Here is an 11,378-nt window from a genome sequence, read left to right as displayed (position 1 = left end):
GCCATCCGCATAGAACGACGGGTAGATCTTCGTCACCAAGCTCGTGGAAGAGAGCTCGCGTCAACGGTGTTTCCCTGCTCCGCATCGCAACCATCTCCCTCCTCTGGCTCAGAGACTGAGCCCATGCAGCTGGGAGGTATTCGCATCTCGACTAAGGAGAGGGAACGGAGGATCACCAACCGCCTGTGCCTCTATTGCGGATTTGATGGACATTTTGTCAATTCATGTCCAGTAAAAGCCAGAGCTCATCAGTAAGCGGAGGGCTACTGGTGAGCGCTACTACTCAGGTCTCTCCATCTAGATCCTGTACTACTATGTCGGTCCATCTACGCTGGACCGGTTCGGGTGCTACATGCAGTGCCTTGATAGACTCTGGGGCTGAGGGTTGTTTCATGGACGAAGCATGGGCTCGGAAACATGACATTCCTTTCAGACAGTTAGACAAGCCTACGCCCATGTTCGCCTTAGATGGTAGTCATCTTCCCAGTATCAGATTTGAGACACTACCTTTAACCCTCACAGTATCTGGTAACCACAGTGAGACTATTTCTTTTTGATTTTTCGTTCACCTTTTACACCTGTTGTTTTGGGTCATCCCTGGCTAGTATGTCATAATCCTTCTATTAATTGGTCTAGTAATTCTATCCTATCCTGGAACGTTTCTTGTCATGTGAAGTGTTTAATGTCTGCCATCCCTCCCATTTCTTCTGTCCCCACTTCTCAGGAGGAACCTGGCGATTTGACAGGAGTGCCGGAGGAATATCATGATCTGCGCACGGTCTTCAGTCGGTCCCAAGCCAACTCCCTTCCTCCTCACCGGTCGTATGATTGTAGTATTGATCTCCTTCCGGGGACCACTCCTCCTCGGGGTAGACTATACTCTCTGTCGGCTCCCGAACGTAAGGCTCTCGAGGATTATTTGTCTGTGTCTCTTGACGCCGGTACCATAGTGCCTTCTTCCTCTCCGGCCGGGGCGGGGTTTTTTTTTGTTAAGAAAAAGGACGGTACTCTGCGCCCCTGCGTGGATTATCGAGGGCTGAATGACATAACGGTTAAGAATCGTTTTCCGCTTCCCCTTATGTCATCAGCCTTCGAGATTCTGCAGGGAGCCAGGTGCTTTACTAAGTTGGACCTTCGTAACGCTTACCATCTCGTGCGCATCAGAGAGGGGGACGAGTGGAAAACGGCGTTTAACACTCCGTTAGGGCATTTTGAGTACCGGGTTCTGCCGTTTGGTCTCGCCAATGCGCCAGCTGTTTTTCAGGCATTAGTTAATGATGTTCTGAGAGACATGCTGAACATCTTTGTTTTTGTCTACCTTGACGATATCCTGATTTTTTCACCGTCACTCGAGATTCATGTTCAGCACGTTCGACGTGTTCTCCAGCGCCTTTTAGAGAATTGTCTCTACGTGAAGGCTGAGAAGTGCTCTTTTCATGTCTCCTCCGTTACTTTTCTCGGTTCCGTTATTTCCGCTGAAGGCATTCAGATGGATTCCGCTAAGGTCCAAGCTGTCAGTGAGTGGCCCGTTCCAAGGTCACGTGTCGAGTTGCAGCGCTTTCTAGGTTTCGCTAATTTCTATCGGCGTTTCATTCGTAATTTCGGTCAAGTTGCTGCCCCTCTCACAGCTCTTACTTCTGTCAAGACGTGTTTTAAGTGGTCCGGTTCCGCCCAGGGAGCTTTTGATCTTCTAAAAGAACGTTTTACGTCCGCTCCTATCCTCGTTACTCCTGACGTCACTAGACAATTCATTGTCGAGGTTGACGCTTCAGAGGTAGGCGTGGGAGCCATTCTATCCCAGCGCTTCCAGTCTGACGATAAGGTTCATCCTTGCGCTTATTTTTCTCATCGCCTGTCGCCATCTGAACGCAACTATGATGTGGGTAACCGCGAACTGCTCGCCATCCGCTTAGCCCTAGGCGAATGGCGACAGTGGTTGGAGGGGGCGACCGTTCCTTTTGTCGTTTGGACAGACCATAAGAACCTTGAGTACATCCGTTCTGCCAAACGACTTAATGCTCGTCAAGCTCGTTGGGCGTTATTTTTCGCTCGTTTCGAGTTTGTGATTTCTTACCGTCCGGGTAGCAAGAACACCAAGCCTGATGCCTTATCCCGTCTTTTTAGTTCTTCTGTGGCTTCTACTGATCCCGAGGGGATTCTTCCTTATGGGCGTGTTGTCGGGTTGACAGTCTGGGGAATTGAAAGACAGGTTAAGCAAGCACTCACGCACACTGCGTCGCCGCGCGCTTGTCCTAGTAACCTTCTTTTCGTTCCTGTTTCCACTCGTCTGGCTGTTCTTCAGTGGGCTCACTCTGCCAAGTTAGCTGGTCATCCCGGTGTTCGAGGCACTCTTGCTTCTATTCGCCAGCGCTTTTGGTGGCCGACTCAGGAGCGTGACACGCGCCGTTTCGTGGCTGCTTGTTCGGACTGCGCGCAGACTAAGTCAGGTAACTCTCCTCCTGCCGGTCGTCTCAGACCGCTCCCCATTCCTTCTCGACCATGGTCTCACATCGCCCTAGACTTCATTACCGGTCTGCCTTTGTCTGCGGGGAAGACAGTGATTCTTACGGTTGTCGATAGGTTCTCTAAGGCGGCACATTTCATTCCTCTCGCTAAACTTCCTTCCGCTAAGGAGACGGCACAAATCATCATCGAGAATGTGTTCAGAATTCATGGCCTTCCGTTAGAAGCCGTTTCAGACAGAGGTCCGCAATTCACGTCACAGTTTTGGAGGGAGTTCTGTCGTTTGATTGGTGCGTCCGTCAGTCTCTCTTCCGGGTTTCATCCCCAGTCTAACGGTCAAGCAGAGAGGGCCAATCAGACGATTGGTCGCATACTACGCAGCCTTTCTTTCAGAAACCCTGGGTCTTGGGCAGAACAGCTCCCCTGGGCAGAATACGCTCACAACTCACTTCCTTCGTCTGCTACCGGGTTATCTCCGTTTCAGAGTAGTCTGGGTTACCAGCCTCCTCTGTTCTCATCCCAGCTTGCCGAGTCCAGCGTTCCCTCCGCTCAAGCGTTTGTCCAACGTTGTGAGCGCACCTGGAGGAGGGTGAGGTCTGCACTTTACCGTTACAGGGCACAGACTGTGAGAGCCGCCAATAAACGTAGGATTAAGAGTCCAAGGTATTGTTGCGGCCAGAGAGTGTGGCTTTCCACTCGCAACCTTCCTCTTACGACAGCTTCTCCTAAGTTGACTCCGCGGTTCATTGGTCCGTTCCGTGTCTCCCAGGTCGTCAATCCTGTCGCTGTGCGACTGCTTCTTCCGCGACATCTTCGTCGCGTCCATCCTGTCTTCCATGTCTCCTGTGTCAAGCCCTTTCTTCGCACCCCCGTTCGTCTTCCCTCCCCCTCCCGTCCTTGTCGAGAGCGCACCTATTTACAAGGTACGTAGGATCATGGACATGCGTTCTCGGGGACGGGGTCACCAATACTTAGTGGATTGGGAGGGTTACGGTCCTGAGGAGAGGAGTTGGGTTCCGTCTCGGGACGTGCTGGACCGTTCACTGATTGATGATTTCCTCCGTTGCCGCCAGGATTCCTCCTCGAGTGCGCCAGGAGGCGCTCGGTGAGTGGGGGGGTACTGTCATGTTTTGTCCTATATTGTCTTGTCATTTTGCTTTTCCCTCTGTTCGTTTTCCCCCTGCTGGTCTTTTTAGGTTCGTTCCCCTTTTTCTCTCTCCCTTCCTCTCTCTCTTCTCTCTATCGTTCCGTTCCTGCTCCCAGCTGTTCCTATTCCCCTAATCAATCATTTAGTCTTCCCACACCTGTTCCCCATCTTTTCCCCTGATTAGAGTCCCTATTTCTCCCCTTGTTTTCCGTTTCTGTCCTGTCGGATCCTTGTATACTGTTCACCGTGCTGTGTCTTTGTATCGCCCTGTCGTGTCGTGTTTCCCTCAGATGCTGCGTGGTGAGCAGGTGTCTGAGTCTGCTACGGTCAAGTGCCTTCCCGAGGCAACCTGCAGTTCACTATCGAGTCTCCAGTCAGTTCTCGTGATTACGAGTGAAGTGAAGTTGTTTCTTATGCTTTATTTACCGCTCCGATTTGTCTAGGAGTATTGCTATTTCCTTTAACTGGATTAAAGACTCTGTTTTCGCCAAGTCGCTTTTGGGTCCTCATTCACCTGCATAACAAATATAGGCAAACCTGAGATGTATGCTAATATAGGCATATCCTTTACGAAAATAAAATAATATATTGGCAAAAGAGCGTTTGGTGCAGGCGGTAGAAGACCAACGTCGCGTTAAGAACAATGCTTTGTGGATCATACCACTTTAATAGTCTTCGAGAAAGACCGTGCAAGAATGTATGTTTAATCCAGTGAAGGTCATTTCCAAAGGTAATTGCGAACATGTTTCAATACATATTCATGAAAATATATATATTTATTTTACGAGGGACCGAATTATATGCTTATATTGATTGAGGGGATGACCTGCTATTCTAAATGTTATTTGAAAACTATCAAAATGCGTCAAATTGCAAATTGGCAGGCTTGAATCTGAATTAATATCTCATTCATCATCATTAGGTGCTGATAAGTTAATTTAACAATTTAATTCTGTCTAAATGGGTTATAGCTACATTTATGTAATGTAATATATGAAAGTAACATTTGAAAAGAAGCACTAATTTGAGACAAACAGCGGTGGAGATTATTTTACTTCAGTAGGCTAATAATAGCATAAATCTCCCTTTTTGAAAGCCATGATAAGCCTACAATTATACATTTAGCCTGCACGACAAATATGGCAACATCTGGCATGTCATTAGACTGTTTACAGCATCAGACTGAAATAAGTACCATATGTTCCTAACATGATGCCAGAGAAGGCTCTCCAAATCTGATTAAATCAAGTTGACACGTGTCTGTTAATGTGAGGTCATGTTTGTAAATGAGTTGGACGCCAAAATACAAAAAAATGCAACAACAAAAAAAGTAGATTTTCTGTTATTTAGATCGGTCTATATTACTATGGTGATATAGGTCTATATTACTATGGTGATATAGGTCTATATTACTATGGTGATATAGGTCTATATTACTATGGTGATATTCGTCTATATTACTATGGTGATATAGGTCTATATTACTATGGTGATATAGGTCTATATTACTATGGTGATATAGGTCTATATTACTATGGTGATATAGTTCTATTTTACTATGGTGATATAGGTCTATATTACTATGGTGATATAGGTCTATATTACTATGGTGATATAGGTCTATATTACTATGGTGATATAGGTCTATTTTACTATGGTGATATAGGTCTATATTACTATGGTGATATAGGTCTATTTTACTATGGTGATATAGGTCTATTTTACTATGGTGATATAGGTCTATTTTACTATGGTGATATAGGTCTATATTACTATGGTGATATAGGTCTATATTACTATGGTGATATAGGTCTATTTTACTATGGTGATATAGGTCTATATTACTATGGTGATATAGGTCTATATTACTATGGTGATATAGGTCTATATTACTATGGTGATATAGGTCTATATTACTATGGTGATATAGGTCTATATTACTATGGTGATATAGGTCTATATTACTATGGTGATATAGGTCTATATTACTATGGTGATATAGGTCTATTTTACTATGGTGATATAGGTCTATATTACTATGGTGATATAGGTCTATATTACTATGGTGATATAGGTCTATATTACTATGGTGATATAGGTCTATATTACTATGGTGATATAGGGCTATATTACTATGGTGATATAGGTCTATTTTACCATTTTACCACCATAACCAAATGACCATCAGAAGTCTCAGTACTGATACAGAAGGCAACATAACGCATTATTCAATAACAATTTCCAAATCCATAGATGGAGCAGTCGGGTCAGTTTCTTATTTTGTATTTCCACCTTAATGATTAATGGTGGAGTGTTTTGGCCCCACTTGCTCCCTCTAGTTTAGGTTTTTGTCCTCCCGCAGCAGCTGTCACCCTACATTACTTGCAGTCAGCTAAATGAAACATTATTCTAAACATATGCATCGTAATCAGTTCGGTCACACTTACAAGAACACGCGTTAATAAGGCAATCAATCACTCTGGAGCAAGCACGTTGTTCTGCAACAGCTCATAAACAGTATGTAATGAAGAATTGGAGGTTGGCATGACGGGCTGATCAGATCGTCAATGTAAAAAAACGTGCGATGAATGTCAGTAAATGTAGTGTTCGTCTCGTTTCTATAACATATTCAATTTACAACGAGCAGTTCAATGACCTATACAATACAGTCAATTAAATAGGGGTGGTTGGACAGTAGAGGCAGAATCATCGATCGTTGTATTTCATTCTCGGGTGGACATTTAATTCGTTGTTTTCTATTAGCACCGAAATAAAGAAAGTATACAATATATTAAACAACCCAAAGATGATTTTTCTTGTCAAAAGCAATTCGGCAAAGGTGACAGTTGTTTTTTCTGTGCATGTTATGATGAATTATTTTTTCAGTTTGCACATTGGATACAAAACTGATCGTGTTATGGTGGGCAGTGTTTTTCCGCTGTCTTTTCCTATGTATATTTTATCTAACTCAATGCCTTTGTTGTAGGGGTTGGAACCTTCCGCAGGGAAACATGGCGATATATCACGCCCAGGTCTGCTGCTGCCCTAATCCCATTTCTTTAATGGGGACGTTCAAAAAATTGAACTTATCTCAAAGTCCCTTGAAGCGACACTGGTTTGTATTTAACCAACTGTAATTAACGACAGTATCAGCTTGTATAATTTAGAGGTAATGTCAAAAAGAATGGTACATTTTAGATTCGGAATGGTCCGTGATAGCAGTCTTTATATTGCCAATAGTTTTCGGCGTCGTTTTAATTAATGCCAGACAGACTTTCCGGAGAGAAAATAGGCCCAAGTAGCCTACCAGCATGACCCTGCTTCTTATATGCTCCAGATACAGCTTCCCTATTGATTTTATTTTATTTAACCTTTATTTATCTAGGCAAATGAGTTCATTAATAAGAACCTATTGATGTAAATACATAAAGTGCATAATAAACGTATTGCACGAAATGTAAATACATAATATCCATAACCAAAGATGATCTCACTTTTATCTCACTTTTATCATACCTCTTCAAACCTGTGATTTTGACAATAATATCGACATGTATTCATATAGTGTGTTTTCAATATCTCAAACAAAGATAGGAAAATGTTTTGACGATTTATAAAAAAAAGATTTATTTCCCAAGAAAAAAACATCATCAATAAATGACATGATTTACATAAAGATATTTACACATTTTTTTTCTCAAGTTAAAATGTGTAAATTCATACAGTTGGTAATATTTTAAATACAGAGATATAATATACAAATCCATGTATCGCAGAGACCCAGGGGACATAGGGCAATACACTAGTATTTCATTATTTCAACCCTTTTAAACAGCTTTCACTTATCGTTTTATCAGCCCTTGGAGGCCTTGTTTCAATGCAGTACAACATGTACTCTCGCCTTTTACATGTATGGACTTATAACGTGTATTTTGCATACGACTGATTTGGTTTGTCTCTTGCCATAGAAGCATGTTTACCTTACAATGTAATAGTCAAACACTATGGTGAAATAGGCGTGTATGATCTCCAGTGTATACGGATTTCAATTGAATAAACATTCAACAAGTCAGGTAAATTATTAATATATATATATATAAGAAATGTAATTTACACGTCATGGGTCATTTTCCAATCCAGAGCGGTAAATATTTTGGTTGAAAACTATTTTAATGATATGTACTGTATGTTGAGTGAAGGGGGCCATATTGGGAGAGAATGGAAATACCGTTTTTTATTGAACGAGGTTGCTCCATATAACATGTAACGGAAATATAACCGGAAAAGTGTAAAGGGCGTTCATCCAACTTCTAACTGAAACGAACATTGGCTCTACCGAGTACACCTTTTTTTTAAACCTTTTTTTAAAACCATGTAAGGAATGTCACATTTTACGGTACAATCTAAGCACCAAGAACAATGTTGTATGTTCTAAGTATTTTATCTGTCATGTCTAATGACTTCCCTCAGGGGGTTATTAGCACCCGACAGCGGGTCTCAGAACGAGGAGTGAAAGTACAAGATTGGCAATTTTCGCCATAATCCTCTATTCTCAACATCATTACTGCCAAGTTCGAAGCGGTGCAAAATTCTATGCACTTTAATTGAAGATTAGGAATATCCCTTGAACTGTACCGGTTATTATTCAGTAGTAGTTATTGTGGCACATATTGTAAATATGATTCTCACCATAACCTACATTAATAACGAATCTACACGTAACCATGTTTCATAGAGAAAAGCAATGCCCAGCATTGATTTGATAAATGCAGAGAACAATAATAAATACATAAAAATGCTTACTTTTACAGTGCCTTAAATTAATACCAAAATATAACTGGGAAATTCGAAAAGAAGATAATTGATGGAAAATATATTTGATATAAGTGGATAAATCACGAGTACCGTGGGCCTATCACTGAATTAGATAGTTATTTATAGGTTTTAAGGCACAGGAATAAAGCTTCATCACCGACGCACTAACAAAATAGTCCTTTAAATTACTGTCAATTTAGCACTTACCAATGTTAACACCTTTTGGCTTCTTTAAAAAAAATGCGAATTATGCTAATTGTTTTGAAATTACCTTTATTTGTTCCCCAAATATTGGAGTCGTAGATGTAGGCCTATGTATAAACTAATAGCAAAGCATAAAACAGAACCAACTGCACTTGATTTAGATCTTCCACACGATGAAGTTATCTGTTTAGTGAAGATTCCTCTCTCTGATCTGGTGATGGAGCCGAAGTTTTGCTCAGGACAGCGGCAGAATACGGAAAAAATCCACTTTCGGACCTTTGCCCAGATGCGGTGCAGGTAAAGTCAGTGTTGGTACTTCTGGAGCCTGGCGCGCTGGCCGCCTGGCTGCTGTGACAACTGAGGCACGAGCATGGCCCAGTGACCGATGGTGCGCTGACCGCAGCTGCACATGCTGCAGCCGCTGCTGCTGATGCTGCCGCAGAGCTATTGAGGCCTGAGGGTGACTGATAAAGTCCTGGGTGCCTGAAGCCACAGAGAAGCTCTGGGCGTGAATAAGGATGGGAGAGTGCACGGAAAGTATCGAGAGGGCGAATGGAGGTAGTGAAAGGTGACGATGCAGCACCAGATGCAGCTGCGGCAGCGGCAGCTGCTGTGACACCCACATGCGGGTAATAGTGCAGAGGTATGTGGGAATGGAAAGGGTATGGTAGACTTCCGGTGGCTGCCGCGTGCGTCATCATGTAGGTGTAAAAGCTTGGATCTGCTGGATGGGGCCAAGACATTGCCAAACGTTGCCTCTTGTCCTTCATCCGCCTGTTCTGGAACCATACCTACAGACAGAGAATCATCATCCATGTTTACTTAGGACCCTATTCAATCCAACCCGAACTGTAGCATTGTAGTATTACAAAATATCGGGTCGACTCGCATGCATTTTCCCAGTGTTCAGGACATGCGTGTGCCTATATCAATATTTACTGCGTAAAAATTGCTAATGCAAGTTTGATCCAATTCGCAGTTTAAAACGAATAGGCAGATATACATATATTTGTGAATAGTTATTTTTAGAGACCCTTAAAGAAATCAGCAAGTTGAATAAATGTGTTGACTTTTTTTATAGTTACTTTTTTTCATTTGTTAATTTCAGATTAATTAATTCATTCATTACTTCATTTCAGATTCATTTCTGGAATAGATTCGAGTATAACATTATCTTGCTCACAATGTGAATTATACAAAACGGATTCGTTTATAGGTTTGCTCTGTGTGTGTGTGTTTTCTCTCTCTCTCTCTCTCTCTCTCTCTGTGTGTGTGTGTGTTCCGATGTATGCAAGTTGACCATCGTGTGTTTTAGTGGAGTGTGTAATATAACTGTAGCATATATATTCCTAATTATTTGTGATGTAACCTACATTATTATGTCATGTATTTTACATTTTTAAAAGAATTCAACCTTTATTTAACTTGTGATACAGCCTGGAATCAAACCAGAGTCTGTAGTGACGCCTCTAGCACTGAGTGCCTTAGACCGCTGCACCACCCTGTATCCATATAACAGAACACAGGCCTACCTTTATTGTAGTTTCAGGTAGATTGAGTGATGCGGCGAGTTCACATCTTCTTGGTCTTGAGACATAATTTTCCCTGTAAAACTCTTTCTCCAGTCTTCCTATTTGTTCTCTGGTAAATGCAGTCCGGTACCTTCTCACCTGATCCGCATTTGACATGTTTGAACACATTCCATTGCCGTTAAAATTGGAAAGGGAGGATGAATTTGTGTTGGAGCCTCCAGAATTATTGTCAGAAAAACCTTTAGGAAAGAAATATGCAATTATTATTCGATAATCTTATCTAAGCTTTATAGGTAATGTCGTTGTGTATACTGACTATTGTATATTCTTATGAAATCACATGCGATAATGCCTATACGCTAAATAATACATCATGTTTTGTAGCATTAGTTGTGAAATATTTGAAAATGAAACAAACATTTATTCTTTATTAGTTATTATTATTTATAATATTGTTATATTATTTATAATATTGGTATTGTTATCCATTATCTGTTTTAAAATATCAAATACATTTATTTATCTTTCATGATTTATTTCGATCATTACATTTGAGGTCCAAGTGAATATTACCGTTGTTGTTGTTTTCCTTGTGTTGGCTCGGGGAACGATACGATGGGCATCCCACTTCCACATCACTGTTCATGTCTGAGTCTTGAGAAACTTCAGGGTACAAGTGGATTTGTTTTCTGCTTTCTGACAAGGAAATCTCCGCTGAGGAGTTATTCTCGCTGTTGTGGTGGGCACCGAAAAGACTGTCCGTTTCGAACTTGCCTTTGTTTGGAATATCCCCGAGACTTCCATGAAGCGAGGCGGAAGTTATTGTCGGGTTTAGTCGATCACTGTGCTGAGCATTTTCGAGGGCCTCCAACACTGAATTTCCAGCCGAGTCTGACAGGTTTGAGAGTCTTTTGCCAGACACGGGACTGTGTAGACCTCTCTCCATCAGAATCATCTCTTTTCTTCTCCTCTCCATCATTAAGCCTTGTAGAAAAAAAATCAATTTCCGGGGCTGGTGCTCGGATGAGTTGTGGCGGAGTTAATCCGCATTCAGATCAGCAACTGTCTCTAAACAATATAACACCTTTTTTTATGAGAGGGAGAGACGTAAAAATAAATAGAATACCAATGCGAGCAACGAATGACCGTTCAAAATGACCCGTGAATCATTTTTAGCCCAAAATGTAAAGGTACGCGTGAAGCTGCTCGAATTATCG

General features: G+C 41.9%; 1 protein-coding gene across 1 annotated transcript; it reads right to left on the bottom strand.

The window, feature by feature from the left end:
- Window positions 1-8,808: 8,808 nt before the first annotated feature.
- Window positions 8,809-11,140, bottom strand: LOC124031241 (homeobox even-skipped homolog protein 2-like). The gene is made up of 3 exons (XM_046342293.1): window positions 10,735-11,140; window positions 10,162-10,400; window positions 8,809-9,420 (listed from the first exon to the last, which is right to left on the bottom strand). Exons 1-3 carry the CDS (start codon window positions 11,138-11,140, stop codon window positions 8,809-8,811), a joined length of 1,257 nt encoding a protein of 418 aa, XP_046198249.1.
- Between the last annotated feature and the right edge of the window lie 238 nt (window positions 11,141-11,378).

Source organism: Oncorhynchus gorbuscha, linkage group LG01, assembly GCF_021184085.1.
Source record: "Oncorhynchus gorbuscha isolate QuinsamMale2020 ecotype Even-year linkage group LG01, OgorEven_v1.0, whole genome shotgun sequence".
Lineage (NCBI taxonomy): Eukaryota > Metazoa > Chordata > Actinopteri > Salmoniformes > Salmonidae > Oncorhynchus > Oncorhynchus gorbuscha.
The sequence above is the reverse complement of the archived record's forward strand: the minus strand, read 5'-3'. Positions and strand labels throughout refer to the sequence as shown.